General features: G+C 40.9%; 1 protein-coding gene across 1 annotated transcript; it reads left to right on the top strand.

The window, feature by feature from the left end:
* Positions 1-7,582: 7,582 nt before the first annotated feature.
* On the top strand, positions 7,583-17,534 carry efhd2 (EF-hand domain family, member D2). Its single transcript, XM_085260218.1, has 5 exons — positions 7,583-7,738; positions 7,837-8,138; positions 13,023-13,170; positions 13,270-13,404; positions 14,798-17,534. Exons 2-5 carry the CDS (start codon positions 7,852-7,854, stop codon positions 14,927-14,929), a joined length of 702 nt encoding a protein of 233 aa, XP_085116344.1. The 5' UTR covers positions 7,583-7,738; positions 7,837-7,851; the 3' UTR covers positions 14,930-17,534.
* Positions 17,535-18,234: the final 700 nt, after the last annotated feature.

Raw genomic sequence — 18,234 nt, forward strand, 5'->3', positions numbered from 1 at the left:
TATACAACCTACTCTCTGCCACCTCCTTCTTAAGATGATACAATTGTCTGCCCTTACTTCCCGAGTCCCACCGCGTCTGCCACTCCTTAACAACCTGCCTCCAAACAATAGCTTTTGCTTCAGATCCACTGCTTGTAATTGCCATCTCAGTCCTATTTTTAGTCAACGCTCTTTTTTTCCAACCTATCCACCTTTTCATTTCCACTGATCCCTACATGAGCTGGCACCCAAAGAAAGTGAATATTGCCACCACAACACCTTATCCTTCTTATAGTCTCCAGAATAGCATACAGCATGCCCTGCCTTGTCTTCGAACAAAATGATTGTAGACTTGAAAGAACAGCTGCCGAGTCAGAGCACACTACCACCTGCCTGATTTTTGAACACTCAAAACTGGTATGGAGTATGCACCGGAATATCATATAAATGCATTTGTCTAAGATAATAAAATATTGCTGATAACTTTTACTTCCTGAGTTATTTCTAAGTAAACCGATGTGGGGGGTTTCATGGCCAGAGAAGAACTTAGGGAGAGTAATGAAGTACACAGCGTGTGAAAAACGGTCATTTGTGAGAACGACAGTGTTACCTGCAGATGGAGGCAGTCAGGTAGCAAAATCCAGTGCAATATGGGACCAGTGGCACTTCCAGGTATGATGCAGCAGACCAACTGGGAGAGTGGGAGAAGTTTTGTTTTGAAGACAGGTGGCAGACAGCCACTCAGACGTCTCTGAGACTTTTGTTTGTCTAAGGATTCACATTATGGGTAAATGTTGCTACAATGTTGTCTGTATATGACAACATTGTAGCAACTTGAACTTTGGCTGGATGACAGGTGAATTTTGACATGCGTGGCCAATGTATATTCTAAGACTGGACAACTGAAGCAACATAAAAGACATAGAGAAGCCGAGGCAGCGCTTAAGATGTTTTCAAGTGGTTAGCTCTGGCCAATCCAGAACTGCTTGGACCTTAGCTGGGTTGGCTCTGATTTGACTCTTCTCAGAGCTGTAGCCAAGGATGGAAACATTGTCAGCATGAAATTGACACATGCTACCTTTACGCATCTAACTTGTTTTCTAGGAACTGCTGGAGGACTCAACAAAGATGGGACTGAATAACACTGAAGAAGATGCTCAGTGTTATTCAGAAACACTGCTTTCAGCTCAGTTTCATTTTTATTTATACAGCACCAAATCACAACAACAGTCGCCAAAAGGTGCTTTGTATTGTAAGGTAGACCCTACAGTAATACAACAGAGAACCCAACAATCATATGACTTCCTGTTAGCAACTGCTTTGGTGACAGTCATCTGGAATATTTTTTTTCATTCACTGCAATCTCCCCACATGAGTTTTATTAATTTATTCTGGTCTGTGTGTACATGCAACCTCAAGCCCAGTGCTTGTTTGCTCAGCAAATGCTGTGTGGAGCAGAGAAACAGGGACTCCTTAGTCATTGTTCTTGGTGATTTGACTCAGGGAAACCTCAGTCAGGAGTTCCTCAAATACAATTTATTAACTTCTTAAGTCCCTCTTGCCCCTGGAAACAGGTTTAGTATGATGTGACACAAAGTCTTTTTAAATACAGACATCAGTCGTAGCTTTAGAAACCTCAGAATCTCAGTCAAAAGCTCATGAAAACATTTTTGTATAACCCTGCAAAACAGCCGAACAACTAAAAGAGCAGGAAATTAAATTCTGCAAAATGACTGAGATGGCTTGGCCAAAGTGGCTGAAGAAGATCAGGAAACAGATGCTGTCCAATGTAGCAGGTGATTTATTTGCAAACATTGTGACAAAAAATATTTACAAGAATCAATAACTCAAAAGCTGCCTTGGACAAATAAACATAACTAAACTTAAACCAATCAAAATGAATCTCACATGCACACTGACCTGGTCCTCGTCTCTTGAACAACTAAGTTCTTCTGTTTAAATACTCTCAAGCTATACAAACAAAATTGCCTCCAATGGGCTAGTCCATACAAATAGAATACAGTCATCCATGTAAGACACATACATGAGACTAAATATTATAATCATCCTCTTACTCACTTTTCACCAGCAACAAAACACACACTTCTAAAGTGTACATTACATTTTACAATATTACATACAACACTAAAGCAAACAAAACCCTAAAATGCACTTCTATTAAATGACAACAGTTTTCTTCCCTCTCTTCATCTTGTCCCTTTCTGTGAAGTCAACAATAAACAGGAAGCTATAAATACAGGAAGTGAGTGAGAACTTCCTCTCACAGAGTAAAATGCACAAATTAACAGAAGAAACCTGCAGTGTGAGAGTGATGTGCTCTAATAGGGTGATGTGGTAATATGAGGCCATTAATGGGAAGCATGCATAATAATCTGATCATACATGCTTCCCCGAGGCAGTATAATGTAAACAGAATTGGTCCTAGCACTGAACCCTGTGGAACTCCATAATTAACGTCAGTGTGTGAAGAAGACTCTCCAACAAACTGGAGTCTATTAGATACAGTGGGGCAAAAAAGTATTTAGTCAGCCACCGATTGTGCAAGTTCCCCCACTTAAAATGATGACAGAGGTCAGTAATTTGCACCAGAGGTACACTTCAACTGTGAGAGACAGAATGTGAAAAAAAAAAAAATCCATGAATCCACATGGTAGGATTTGTAAAGAATTTATTCGTAAATCAGGGTGGAAAATAAGTATTTGGTCAATAACAAAAATACAACTCAATACTTTGTAACATAACCTTTGTTGGCAATAACAGAGGTCAAGCGTTTACTATAGGTCTTTACCAGGTTTGCACACACAGTAGCTGGTATTTTGGCCCATTCCTCCATGCAGATCTTCTCGAGAGCAGTGATGTTTTGGGGCTGTCACCGAGCAACACGGACTTTCAACTCCCGCCACAGATTTTCTATGGGGTTGAGGTCTGGAGACTGGCTAGGCCACTCCAGGACTTTCAAATGCTTCTTACGGAGCCACTCCTTTGTTGCCCGGGCGGTGTGTTTTGGATCTTTGTCATGTTGGAAGACCCAGCCTCGTTTCATCTTCAGAGTTCTCAAAATCTCACGATACATGGCCCCATTCATTCTGTCCTTAACACGGATCAGTCGTCCTGTCCCCTTGGCAGAAAAACAGCCCCATAGCATGATGTTTCCACCCCCATGCTTCACAGTAGGTATGGTGTTCTTGGGATGCAACTCAGTATTCTTCTTCCTCCAAACACGACGAGTTGAGTTTATACCAAAAAGTTCTACTTTGGTTTCATCTGACGTCATGACATTCTCCCAATCCTCTGCTGTATCATCCATGTGCTCTCTGGCAAACTTCAGACGGGCCTGGACATGCACTGGCTTCAGCAGCGGAACACGTCTGGCACTGCGGGATTTGATTCCCTGCCGTTGTAGTGTGTTACTGATGGTGACCTTTGTTACTTTGGTCCCAGCTCTCTGCAGGTCATTCACCAGGTCCCCCCGTGTGGTTCTGGGATCTTTGCTCACCGTTCTCATGATCATTTTGACCCCACGGGATGAGATCTTGCGTGGAGCCCCAGATCGAGGGAGATTATCAGTGGTCTTGTATGTCTTCCATTTTCTGATGATTGCTCCCACAGTTGATTTTTTCACACCAAGCTGCTTGCCTATTGTAGATTCACTCTTCCCAGTCTGGTGCAGGTCTACAATACTTTTCCTGGTGTCCTTCGAAAGCTCTTTGGTCTTGGCCATGGCGGAGTTTGGAGTCTGACTGTTTGAGGCTGTGGACAGGTGTCTTTTATACAGATGATGAGTTCAAACAGGTGCCATTCATACAGGTAACGAGTGGGGGACAGAAAAGCTTCTTACAGAAGACGTTACAGGTCTGTGAGAGCCAGAGATTTTCCTTGTTTGAGGTGACCAAATACTTATTTTCCACCCTGATTTACGAATAAATTCTTTACAAATCCTACCATGTGGATTCATGGATTTTTTTTCACATTCTGTCTCTCACAGTTGAAGTGTACCTCTGGTGCAAATTACTGACCTCTGTCATCATTTTAGGTGGGGGAACTTGCACAATCGGTGGCTGACTAAATACTTTTTTGCCCCACTGTAGATATGATACAAACCATTGCAGCGCAGTACCTGTAATACCTACAGCGTGCTCTAATGGCTCTAATAGGATATTATGGTCGACATTATCGAACGCTGTGCTTTCCCCTGCACGGTGGCCGTTATGCTCACCTGTCATTGATCCAGGAGTATCAACAGGCAGTATTTAAGACCAATGTCCACATCTGTTCCTCGCCAGTTTGTTATCTAACCCGTGTTAGTAACAGGCCACCTTTGCTTCACAAGTCACGTCTATAATTAACTTACCTTGTTCTCACATTGTGTGCAGTTTGCATCTCTACCCGGATGCTGGTCACCATTTTGGAAATTCTCAGGCTGCTTCAGGTTTTCTGGATCATGCTTCACCGCCTTCCTGCCTTCCACTGCTCTGGATCACTGTACAAACCAGGTTGGATTCACTTCACACTCCCATCTCTCTGGACACTCACCCGGTCAATATTACTTCTCCCAGGAGCTTCTTCCGCTCCTCCTGCCAAGTAAGCCACAAGATTCTCCCTAGTCTTCTCCTCCCAGCACATTAAGCAATCTCTCCTTGTGCCATTGTTTACTTTTACGTTTTGCACTAAAGCTTGTGTGAGAACTGTATCCTTGGTGTCTGTGATTGAATCTTTGTGTGGGTCCCGTTGTGACGCCATCCGCTCAACTGGTCCATCCTGGGCCCTGCACCCAGACCTGCGCAAGGGAGACCAGCCACCCGCCACCCCAGGCCCCACATCCCAAGACTACAAGGCAGCACTCCTCACAGCCACCCACCACCACCGACCAAAGCAGACATACGTATGCCACAAAACAGCAGCTGCAACCTTTAGGACCCCAGAAAACTGCCAGACTTCCTTAGACCTAGAGTTCACCCCCAGCCACCTGCAAGCCACACAGGGAAATGTGACTATAGCCGACCACCCCCAACTGAGTAAAGGAACTGATCAGTGCAGACCAATAAGAAATAAATTCATCCAGTAGTTTGTTTTTTTGTTTTTTTGTTTTTTCGAGGAGACAGACGTTTTTTCCAAACTAATGTGATCTAGAAGTAAAATTCTGCATTGAGTAATACACAAACTGTTTTTTTTTTTCATTTGCAGTTATGAGGATAATTTTCTTAGCAATGCATAGGGCAGTAAGGACTATATGTGATGTTTTTGTTTCCCTATCTAATTCACTTACGTCAGCCAAGATGCTCAGCTTCAGTGAGGTTGGGATACAGCAACTAAACCATGTGGATAGTCTTCACATAACCTCTGCCAGAACCTCTGGACTTGTAGACCTCCTCTACCTGCTTTTCCCTGTGTAACCTTGTTCTCCTTGAATTTAGAGGTTGTTGTTTCTCACAGTTTGGTCTCACCTGGACATCTGCTTCACCTCCTTGTCTGCTTGCCTGCCCTCTGGCCTGCTATTATACCCCAGACATTCTGGAAACCTCCATGGACCTCCCCTCCTCAGAGCTTTCAAAGGACGCAGACCAGCAAGTTTCTGGCAGATGTCTGGATTGTTAAATAGATGTTAGTTTACATGGGATAAGTCAAGAATGAGCTATTTATTAAAAATTCCCACCAGGCTGTCAGAGAGGTGTTTATGTTAAGGCTTTTAAAGCAGTTATGATGCTTAATGCTTTCTAGGCTTATGAAAGGCAGACTAGAGATTTTCACTTTCCCACACAATGCTTCTTCTAGGTGCAGCCACAGGCGAGCTTGATTTGATCCATTTCGAAAGATAAAGCAATCTATTGGTCAAGAAGGAGTAATACAATTTTGGTAGTTGTAGACCACCATTGTTTGTTTTGGTTTTTTTGGCTTTAATAGAGTTTTCAAACTTATACGTGATGGTTTTTTTCTAGTGACTTAAACCAGGCAGTAAAGAGTTTATTCGAGATCAGCAAGAACCAGTTGTCTATTTGAAACAGAACCATCATTTTAAGTGGTGCGACTCTTCCCATGAGTGATATGAGTAAAGTATTCCAATGCGTGGGATCTTCTTCTTCTTCTTAGTGGGAGAATATGATTCAATTGTACCAAGTGTGAGAGCCTGGTTGAAAAATCTATACCTAATTATCTAATGTTACCTAATTGTAGTGGACTGGTGGAGGTGTTCTGAAATTCGCAGCTCAGATGTAGAACTGTTGATCTACTCCAGCTAATGGGGTAGTCTGATATGGATGAGAACTTATCTATGAATGTTATTGTCTTCAGAAGGAAAGGCAATACATCATCAGCATATAGGCTTATCTTATGGTCTGTATTTTCAGTTTAAATTCCTTTAATATCTACATTTTGCTGCTGCTAGTGGTTTGATGAAAATGGACCACTGTCTGGTGCACCTCTTTAGATTTAGACAGCTCTGGGATGTAACATAATTTGTCTTAACAGATGTATTTAGAGAGCTGTATAGTGTTTTGATCCAATTTATGAATAATGAATCAAAGCAATAATCTATTACCTTAATTAATTTCTGTGTATTATTGGCTGAGTGTCTGCCTTGATAAAACCTGTTTGATCAGCATGTATTTATGAATGGAGTGAGTTTTTCTAATCTTCTTGCAAGGGCTTTGCAAAGTATTTTAATGTCTACATTTATGAGTGAGATTGGACTATCTTTCTAATCATGCCTCCCTTATTTTTAGTATCTGGTAAGAGAGTAGGTGGCAGAGCAGCTTATGACGAGGCTAAAAAGCAGTGTCAGAAGCTGGTCTGTGGAAGAGGAGAGTGGGAGTGTGACAGCGCGAGCAGGACATGCTGTGCGAAGGAGAAACAAAGTGTGCAAAGCATACACATGGGTAGTGAATGTCATTTCACAGGCTTGTGCCGTGGAAAAGCTTGTGTAAATAAATGAGCAAATTTGAACATATTGACTGTGTCTAGGTGTGTCTTACAATTCTTATTATTGTTTATTTGTTTGTGTGCAGTGGGCAGTTTTGCTTTTAAGCTCACACTGCACACCAGGCCGAGATATGCCAAGTTCTTTTTGTAAATCAACTCGTTGGTGCAAAAATACCGTTTAACGCCTGTCAAACTGAAATACCAGAGATAACACCATTCAGCTAAAGAAAGTGGAACAACTATGTGTTGTTTGTCGTCAGTACCATAGTTACAAGTTCCAAAATTGGTTCTCTGCTAAGTTGTTTATATGTGTAAACACAACACTGCTTTATTGCTTGAGTTACGTTTAAAATAATCATAAGTCATTTTTTCCCATTGGTTAAAAGGACTATGGGACTTTTCCCGGTGTGGTACATTGTCGGATGTTATGTTATTAAAACTAATAAATAAAACATAGATAAGAAGGATAACTAGGAGTGCAGAAAGGTGAAGACACGCAGGAGTGGAGCAACATGGTGAGATAATGAAATACAGCCAGGTGTGTTTTAATGTTCTTTTCTTTTACTTTTTTTTAAAGAAAAGAACACAGGGGCTGCCTGTGTTTTTGTAAAATTCAGGACACTATTCGAGGCTTAAAAGGCTTTAGTGGCTTCTGAGCACGACAGTCTGAAAACACGCCCGTCCTACAACTACGCTAACTGCCACTTTAAAAGGTGTGGTGATAAACGTGACAGCGTACTGAACAGTTATCTGGCGTCCTGTACATTCTGGAGTGGAGATATTTATGTTAACTTTGCATTATTTGACAGAAAAATAAAGAAAGGTGAGTGTTTTTGTGATTTTGACATACATTCTGTATTGTTTCTGTATTCTCTGGCTGTAAAACGTTTATCAGACATGTGTCCGTCTCTTGATTATTAGTTTCCTGGTTTGAAAATGGCCACAGATGAGCTCTCGTCCAAACTCAGCCGTCGGCTGCAGATAGAAGAAGGATCCGAGGATCCTGTCGCCGTGGATGCTCCCGGACAGCACACTGGTTCGGAAGAGAAAGCGAATACGGCCAACGCAAACTCGGAGCTGGGCGCTAAACTGTTGCGGCGAGAAGAGCTGAACGAGGGGATTGGTGAACACTCCCTACCCAGCATGAAGGTCTTCAACCCCTACACTGAGTTTAAGGAGTTCTCTCGAAAGCAGATCAAAGACATGGAAACTTTGTTCAAAACGTGAGTGTTTCACAATATCCCCCTGTTAAATTGAGCTATAATTTGGAAATGCCTATAGACAGCGCTGCCCCCATTTTAATGTCATTTTACTGGGCACTGGTTTTCAAGGAAGTAGCATTGAGATTACGCACTGAGATTAAGGAAGTTGACTTGACAGTTTGCTGGTGTAGCTCAAATCGTAATTAAACAGGAAATAACTTGCCTTATCCATCTACTACAAATGACAGAATAAACAACTGTGTCTGTCTTCCTCCCTATGGATATAAATATGGATATAGATATATGCGCGCTGTTTCTTTGGCTGTCTGCATTATCCTTCATATGTGATTTCCAGGGTGAACAGTAATGCCTACACTCACACATTTGCAAAAGAACAATTAAAAAAATGTCACATCATCACTGTAAAGAAGAAACATGGAGGCAACTCAAGTCAGGTTAAGAAGTTCATTTTTAGTTGTTGTTGTCTGACATAGTGCTGACTGATAATTAGTTGTTATTTACAGTTAATGGTAATGTTGTTTTACAGAAGACCATAAATGGCTAAACCACAAACACAGCTTTGCATGAGTCTTGTTAATAACCTGTTACATGCAGGTCTGACCGTTATGAGGTGTATTAGGAGACCAGTCCTCATTTTATGAGTCTTTGCAAATAAGAGATTTACCTAAAATAAAAAGGAAGTTCTGCCTATGGAAGACATCAGGAGCCCATGGCAGTCTCACGTGTGCTGGCCTGAACCCTCTTCCAGATGTTGCAAACATTTAATTTCAGTAAACTCAACTAGTCTTTCTTCATGAAATGTACTTTGCAGCAGCCTCCTCTGAAATGTTAATCCTTGATGATTTTGATTGAGTTGCCCTGTTTTGGAAATGTAGTGTAGAACTGTCCGTCTTCTCTTAGATGTAATTAAACTAAATGCCATTTGCCTGCTGCAAATGCCAGAAATCACATTTAAAATTCTCAGCAGGAAGAATCTTGACATGGTCATTCCAACACCACATTCAAAGATTGTTTCAAGCTCATAACATTTATCAAGTTTTGTTTTTTGCTACTTTGTTTTAAAAGAACAAAGAAAACATAGTTTAAGAATTTTGTAGTACAGTAAAAATCAGATCGGGGTAGAAATGTTTGCATGTTCACAAGTCATGGCTGCTTCTTTGCAATGTCCAACCCAGATTCTTCAAGTTTCTATCTTGTCTCGGCCTGTCTAGGCCACTTAAGTGCTTTTTGCTTACGGCATAAACTCTTTACTGTTCCTGAGACATCAGGGCTTTACAGTTTGTTCTTGTAAATTTGTCTTGGGAGTTAAAAACATTTTTGTTTAAAGAGTGGTGCTCTCCTTAACTGGATGCAGTTACAATGAAGGTTAAAAATGACATGAAATGACCGGACGTACTGACGTAGAAACACGATGGGGGTGCTGTTCCGCTTTTTTGTGAGATGGTCACGTAATCAAATCACGTAATTTTGCAGAATGTCCAAACATTTTCATGCCATCAACATAAGGAAAATACATTCTCCTGAAACAAAATCACATTTGTATGTTGCAGGAAGAAAACTTGCACCCATTATACAAGTTGATAGAGGCTGGCGTGTACATGCAAGCGCTCTACTCTGACATTAACTGCAATTTAACAGTTAGTTTAAGATTTAACAGTTTAATTACATTTAACAGTGTATTTACCCTCTTAACACACTAAGGAACAACTACATGTTTGCAGGATTCTCTAAATTGATTAAAAAACTGAGAAGACGTTTCCCCATTCATGAGTAATTCTAGCTGTGAGAACTAATGGATTAGTTCTTATCAGTTCAAACATTCCAGTTTGAACTGATAAGCTGCTGTGTAAATGTGTTTAGTTTAAACCGTGTGTGCCACTTCCCCCTACTGCACATTTGTTACAGTTATCATCAACGGTGTTCCTTTTTGGAGACGGAGAAAGTTAAATTCTTTTGCAACTCAGGGTGAAGAAACATAATTCCATAGAAAACCTTTGTTTTAACAACATGTTTCATCTTGTTGCTTTTATGAGATCGTTGTACAACAAATTAACAATGTAATTTTAACTTATTTAGGGGATATTTAGTAAGGTGCAGAGTAGGGCTGCAACTAAGGATTGTTTGGCAGTCAACTAATCTGTCAGGTTTTTTTTTTTTTTTTATTATTATTATTGTTAAACAAAGTCAATTAGTCAACAACTATTTCTGACACTCCTTCAGTTTCTGCTCCCTGTGGGCATACCTCCTATTCCAGGCTCCAGTGCATGTTTAACTTGCCCCCTAACTGTGCTCCCCTATGAATATCACCATGTCTCTTCTTACAGCAAATTAAAACACATTAGGGGTTCAGAACCACAGAACAAAGATCCATGAGTACATCAGAAAGATGGCTATAACTGATTATGTGCTTAGTGAATACTTTAGGCAGCTGAAACTGAGAAAGAAGAGGAGCAAGAACAGGAACCATCATAGGAGGACAAGCCCCTGCACGGCATGCAGCATCAGCAGATAGAAGAAGTGGCTGATATTGAGAAATCCTACCAATGGCTGGAATGAAAGATAGGAACAAGCCCTAAGCACAAGATTGATAGAGGCTGGGCTCTAGCACACCAGGCAAGAAACCAGGTGCAGGCTGTGTAACGATGTCCCTAGCAATGCCATAACCAAGTGGCTGGCACAGTAACAAATTTCCCACGTGTGGGACTAATAAAGGTTATCTTATCTTATCTTATACAGCAGGGGTGGGCAACTCCAGGCCTCAAGGGCCGGTGTCCTGCAGGTTTTAGATATGTCCTTGATCCAATACAGCTGATTGAAATGGCTAAATGATCTCCTCAACATGTCCTAAAGTTCTCCAGAGGCCTGGTAACGAACTAATCATGTGATTGAGGGGTGTTGACCCAGGGTGAGATCTAAAACCTGCAGGACACCGGCTCTCGAGGCCTCGAGTTGGACACCCCTGGTATACAGGAAGGTTAGGTATGGCCTGCAAGTCTCACCAGTCTGTTGCAGGGCTAACACGTAGACAGAGACAAACATTCCCGCTCACTCCTGCATTCACACCTATGGGCAATTTAGAGTTTCCAATTAACCTATCCCCTACTAAGTGCATGTCTTTGGACTGTGGGAGAACCCATGCAAACACAGGTAGAACATGCAAACTCCACACAAAAAGACCCCGGCCTGATGGTGGAATTGAACTCAGGACCTGCTGTGAGGCAACAGTGCTAACCACCGTGCCACCCTGCTGCCCCTGTCTTCTTCCCCTCACCCCTAATTGGTTGCGCCAAATGGCCCCGCCCCTCCCTGAGCCTGGTTGTTCTGGAGGTTTCTTCCTGTTAAAAAGGAGTTTTTCCTTCCCACCATCACCAAACCACTTGCTCATTGGGTGATGGATTAGCAATATGTCCAGCCTTCTCTGCATTTCACCAAATGTCGCCTCATTCCCTGCTGCTGCCCCTTGGACCTGACTCCAGATAAGCCCCTCATTTAAGTCACGGTGCGACAAAGTCATTACTGAAAAATGTGATAAATAGTTTTAAATACCTTTGGTTATTAGTTTGTTCATATGCTCTATTAGACGGTTCTCAAGTGCACCTTAATATCTGAGTGCCTCCTAGTTTTAGACGACTAAAACTTTTTTCTTTGTTTAGTTGACAAAGTGATTGATCACTAGGAACATCCCTAGCTTATCCACCACTCTGCATTTAATAATTATTTATTATTAATCTCTGGTTGTCTTCTTTTACCCTCAACCGGCTATGCCAGAGGGCTTGCCCCTCTTTGCTGGTAATCATAGAGGTCAGATTTTTTTTTTTTTTTTTTTTTTTTTTTCCTTTGCACATATCTCAGGAGGGATTTTGTCCCACTCGTCTTTGCAGATCCTCTGCAAAGACATCAATGTTTCATGGCTGATGTTTGGCAACTCTAACCTTCAGCTCCCTCCACAGATTTTCTGTGGGATTGGAGACTGACTAGGCCACTCCGAGACCTTAATATTGACCTTAACATTCTTCTTGAGCCAATCCTTTGTTGCCTTGGTCGTGTGTTTTGGATCATTGTTATGCTGGAATAACCGCCCACGGCCCATTATCAGTACCCTGGCTAAAGGAAGGTGGTTCTCACCCCATCCATCCTCCCTTTGATGTGATGCAGTTGTTCTGTCCCCTTGGCAGAAAAACACCCCCAAAACACGTTTCTACCTCCATGTTTGATGGAGTTCCTTCCGAGTAGTTCTGAGCTGGTTCCTCACAGTTCTTATTATCATAAACTCCACGAGGTGAGATCTTGTGTGGAGCTCCAGACCGAGGGAGACTGGCAGTTATTATATGATTCTTCCATATGCGAATAATCGCACCAATTGTTGTCACCTTCTCACCCAACTGCTTGGCGATGGTCTTGTAGCCCATTCCAGCCTTGTGTAGGTCAACAATCTTGTCCCTGACATCCATGGAAAACTCTGGTCTTGGCCATGGTGCAGAGTTTGGAATCTGGATCGATTGATTGCTTCTATGGACAGCTGTCTTTTATACAGGTAACGAGCTGAAAAGGCTCCAAATGTCAGCTTGTTACCTGTATAAAATACACCTGGGAGCCAGAAAACTTGCAGATTGATGGGGGATCAAATACTTATTTCATTCATGAAAATTCAAATCAATTTATGACTTTTTTGCAATGCATTTTTCTGGATTTTTTTCTGTTCAAATAAACCTACCACTGAAATTGTAGACTGGTTAGTGGACAAACTTACAAAATCAGCAGGGGTTCAAATAATTTCCTCCCTGACTGTGATGCACTGCGTATTCTGTCATCTTTCTGTCAGAACCAGCATGAACTCTTTCAGCAAATGTAGCAAAAGTTGTTCTTCTGTTTAATTCTGTCAAGGTATGATGCTGGTAAGGACAACTACATTGACCTAATGGAGCTGAAGCTGATGATGGAGAAGCTTGGAGCTCCGCAGACGCACATCGGCTTGAAGAATATGATCAAAGAGGTGGATGAAGACCTCGACAACAAGCTCAGCTTCAGAGAGGTGAAGCAAGAGAGTTGTTTTTTTTTTTAAATTAAATTAAAAGTCAGAATCGAAGTTCCTGTTCTATCAGTATCTGTTTGTTGTTCTTGTCTTCCACAGTTCCTACTGATTTTCAGGAAGGCAGCAGCAGGAGAGCTGGCAGAGGACAGCGGCCTCTGTGCCCTTGCTCGCCTCTCTGAAATTGACGTCTCTACAGAGGGGGTCAAAGGAGCCAAGACCTTTTTTGAAGCTAAAGTAAGTTGAAATGGAATAGAGTAGGATTTATTCTATAGAATTTTCCTAGTCTTTCTGATCATTGCATGTCACCTCGTCATTGCACTTAACTTTCATCAACGTCTTTTGTCAATTTAGTTTATCACCAATTAACCTAGTATGTATTTCTTTAAACTATGGGAAGAATCCAGAGTACCTGGAGCAAACTCAGAGAGAAACTGTGCAAACTCTACACAGAAATTTGAACCAGATGATTCCCAACTTTCTAGTGAAAAACACATCATTTCATTAGTGGCACAGAGAAACAGGGATGCATTGCACCTCCTAAAAACATACAAATAATTGAAATCAAGACTAATTATTTGGCGAGAGCGTTATTTGTGGGCAATCTTGTTTCCACATTGAACACAAGAGACCCTTGGAAAATATTTAAAGTATTATTATTATATCCATGGTTCTCAGCTGAATAGGGTGGAGTGCCCACTCTGGGGCAGGAACTCATCCCTGACCAAGTGGAGGAGTTTAAGTATCTCCGAGTCTTGTTCACCGATTGAGGATCGGTTCTTGTGGTGAAGAGAGAGCTGAGTAAAAGCGAAGCTCTGGATTTACCAGTCGATCTATGCCCCTCACCTATGGTGACAAGCTTTGGGTAGTGACTGAGAGGATGAGATTGCAGATATGAGCTTTCTCCAAAGGGTGGCTGGCCTCTGCCTTATTATCCATCCTGGACATGTTTTGTCATCTGAATTCAGGAAGTTGGTCTCAGGCCGTTACCTCGTACCTCAGGTCGCTTAAAGCTGACAGACCTCGTGTAGATTAATCTTCCTGTAGTTGTTCATTTTAAGACATTTCTCCTTGTTTTATTTTTTTTTTATCTTACTTTTAATGTGTTTATTTTTTGACCTTGTTGTTGATCTCTGCCTTAACATGCAACGTTGTGATTAGTGGCTGTGTGAGTTTGACTGTGTGAGTTCTACACACCAATATGAAAAACTGATCCTCTGCTACTGATTGGACTGTGCTTTGTAATAAATGGTAAATGGCCTGTATTTATATAGCGCTTTACTAGTCCCTGAGGACCCCAAAGCGCTTTACATATCCAGTCATCCACCCATTCACACACTGGTGTGTGGTAATAAGTGTTGGCAGTAATCCGAGATGTGCTGCAAAAGCATTTCAAGCAAGGAAGTAGAATATTTTCCAGTGGTTGAGTCTATCACCTCATCTTGACATGACTCAGCATTTATGTCACATGTGTATGCGTTTCACTCACTGATTAAAAACTAAAGGTACAAATTAATAGTAGATTGATGAAAACCCTGAAAGCTGTTGTTTAGAGGTCAGAGGATTCTCTTCTTTATTTTGTGATTCTCACTTCTTTACTAAGGCAGCTTTGTGTTTTTCTGTTGAACAGGTCAAGGCCATCAATGAATCCAACCGATTTGAGTCAGAGATCCGCCAGGAACAAGAGGTCAAGAAAAAGCAAGCTGAGGAGCAGAAACAAAGACGAGCCGCATTCAAAGAACTGCAGTCAGCTTTCAAATAACTCCTTCAAGACCTTTAAACCACTAATGCTGTCAGTTTTCAAATTGGTAGATTGAAGACTCTTAGTCTTAATAATAATAATAGAAATCCTACAATATGAAATATCAGTATTGCCCTCTTAAAATCAGTCTCTTAAGCCTCTTAAACATCAAAATTTCAAGTTACTAAACACAGTTCTAACATTTGTCATAATTTCCACACTCAGTACTGCACAGTCTTAGAAGAGAGACACTCAATGTAATGCTCTACATTTTTTTTTTTTTACTGCACAAAGAGTCGTATGGTCCAATACCAGGGTTGTAACTTGGTCTTGAGAAGCCTCGGGACAGCTGTAGTGGTCATCATTCCTTAGTGTCATGCTTCGTGTACTACAGAGATTTAAAATGAAGTTATTTTAGAAATTAGGTAATATTTTTGTAGCACTATTTTTTTTTTTTCATTCAATCAGCCTTCTTTGTTTTATTCACCAACTTTGCTGCTAACCGCTGTGAATGATGTGACCTTACTGTATTCTGCTTTGATTTAACCACATGTGCCATCAGACTATCAAAATGATTTATCCTGAAGTGTAAATGAAAGGCATAAGAACAAAAACCAGGTTCATGATAAAGTGTGTATCATATAAATATCTTTCCTGGTTCATACTGCGACTCACCAAGTCGTAGTGAAATGTGACGCAACCAAAAACTGATAAAAATTGTGCCTTAATGCTAAAACATGTTTCAAAGGTGCAGCTTCTGCTTTTAACGTCTGGTTCTAAGTTGTCACCCTTGTACAGTTTCACTGCTTCTTGGCAAGTAGTTTGCTTTTAGTAGACAGCTCTGTTTCTTCCAAGGTAACGATGTAAGACTGTAGAGACCTGTTAGTGACCAATCACAAGGAAGGTTTCAGTGCATCACCTTATCCACAGGTGATTGGTCAGAGCTCTGTAAATGTCATCATCAGATGGGGGCCAAGCAGACATCTGGGCACTTGCCAGATTTTTTTTGTGACCACACAGACTCGTCTGTGGAGAATTTAATGCACTAACATGCGCTCCAGGCAGCAGACTGTATAACAGGAATAAGTAATCAGTCATCGTCTCCGTCAGAGTCTAAAGCCTGCTGCAGACATCATGGCTGAGCTGTCTGGTTATACTTCTTTGAAGTCCACACTCGCCATGTGATTCGCAAAGGATATGTTACTTGGAACCAAGTGGAGCCCAGTAAACTATAATAATCAAGCCTTATACAAGGCTTTGTGACAAATCTAACTACTGCCAGCGACCACCCCAGACTGGTTGGGGAATACTGCGATCGCTGGTTTCTGGGTTGTCGAGCAGTCTCTAGGCCTGTGTGTTTGTGTTCTTAATTTTTATTTTATTTTTATAATTCTTGCGTTGCTAAATTAGTTGATTGCATTTTTTCTTTTCTTTTTTTTCTGTTAAACTTCCAGTATGTGAAGTAAAGTTAAACTTGGTGCTACAGCCTAAGTTCACCTACTCAAATTACTCTTTAAATTGTTTTCTCAAATGAATTAGCATTCATTTATTCATACACATCCCTGGTATATTTTGATTAAAAAGACTTAATTTATCGTGTGACATTTGTTCACATGAATCATTTATGGTCTGAGGTGCGTATTCATGATGTTAGTATGGGTTTCTGCTCACATTTCCAAATTACTGTCCTACATGGCTTATAATGTGAACTGTGATTGCAAGATGTATGTAATTCTGATACAATGCCCTTTCTTCGTAAAGTATTTTTGGGGCGTCTAGTTAAGTGATTTGTTCATATACTTTTCTTATTCTTCATACGGGACTATTGAAACAGATTGGTTCTTAAATATTTTTTTCAATTGGAATGACATGTTTAACAGCTGGATTACTGTTGTGCTTTTGCAGCTCTTTTAGTGTAGTACAAGCATTAATACTTTTAAAGAGGCTGTTTTATACTGTATGAGGCACATTGTTGAAAAATAATCTAATGGAGCTACGCTGTGTTTCGTCCAACCTGCCATCCAGCTGGGAGAAAAAAAACCACCAAATCACTTCCCACAGGTGCTCTATGTGGTGCCTTTACCCAGCTGGAAGCAGCCATCATTTGGTATTAGGGGGCACAAAGTGAAAATTACCCAACAACCTAAACTGCTGAAAAAACCCAGCTTGGATACTTGCATGCACATTTTAAAAGAATAAGGTTTTGAAATCTCCAGTATGAGCAATTTTACCCTGTACTTTGGAAAATGTTTGTTTTTCAGCATCAGGAAGGACATGATAGACACACAGTTAATAAACTGAAATTAATGCTTTAGTTTATAAACGTGTTGAAATGACTCACCAGAGCCAAATACTACAGAGCAGGATTTTGGCTTATCCAGGCAACTTTGGACAAACCTTACGGGTTAACCACGTAAGGAAGATGGTTTACTTCTTACCAGGTAAACTGCCATGATAACGTCAGATTAAAGATGAACAGATAAGGAAATCATTGTTAAATGACCAATCAGTTGAAGTTACAGTTCTTCCCAAATGTGCCAGCATCACTGCTTTTTCCTCCTCTATTTGTCTTATTAGTTTACTACACTCACCCCAATACCAATAAAATGTCATTTTAAGTCAACAATGTGTTCTTATATTTATCTAAATTTGAGAATTTGTCATATTAGCTGACTGCTGGGACAAATTTGTCTCAATTAGATTATGATTATACCCGTCTGAGTATTTCCTGTTCCCAGTAGGTGGCGCTCTCAGTATTGCATACAAACTGCATATCAGTCTGTTCAGGGCTGGACTCTCACCATGCCTGTGAAGTTTGGTGGAGATTGGACAAATGTGTCTTGGAGTTACAGCAGCTTTGTGCTTTAAGCTTAAAAAATTCATGTAACCTGTCACAGACCTCCAACTTGACGAAGGCTCTCATGTTATATGGTCATTTTCACTGAGTATTTCAAAATAAATCCACAGCTCCTCCTAGACAATTTCAAAACCGAAGCCCCTGCTTGATCTGTGAGTCTGAATTTTGGCACCCACATGTAAGCTATCAAGATGTACAAAAAAGTTTCTTGGAGCCATGTGCAACAGGAATTTGTTAACATTTTGTGCCATTTTCATGTGTGCGAGGGCCCACCCATCGCTGCTTGCAGCTTTTATTGTTATTATTATCATTTCTGCAAATGAATTGGCTTTTTGAGGGCCTAAACATGTTCAAAAACTCGTGAAATTTTGCACACGTGTCAGGTCTGGTGAAAATTTGGTTTCAGACATGCGGTTGGGCAAAAATGCTCAGTATCACCTCCAACAAACATGAAAGATATTGAGCCCCT

Source organism: Mchenga conophoros, linkage group LG20 (assembly GCF_057382185.1).
Source record: "Mchenga conophoros isolate Kocher_MC1m ecotype Shallow Benthic linkage group LG20, M_conophoros_male_GT1.1, whole genome shotgun sequence".
Classification (NCBI taxonomy): domain Eukaryota; kingdom Metazoa; phylum Chordata; class Actinopteri; order Cichliformes; family Cichlidae; genus Mchenga; species Mchenga conophoros.

Coding starts and splice junctions, on each gene's coding strand:
- efhd2 (XM_085260218.1), top strand. CDS start 7,852: ATGGCCACAGATGAGCTCTCGTCCAAACTCAGCCGTCGGCTGCAGATA. Junction 8,139..13,022: donor ATGGAAACTTTGTTCAAAAC/GTGAGTGTTTCA, acceptor AATTCTGTCAAG/GTATGATGCTGGTAAGGACA. Junction 13,171..13,269: donor ACAAGCTCAGCTTCAGAGAG/GTGAAGCAAGAG, acceptor TGTCTTCCACAG/TTCCTACTGATTTTCAGGAA.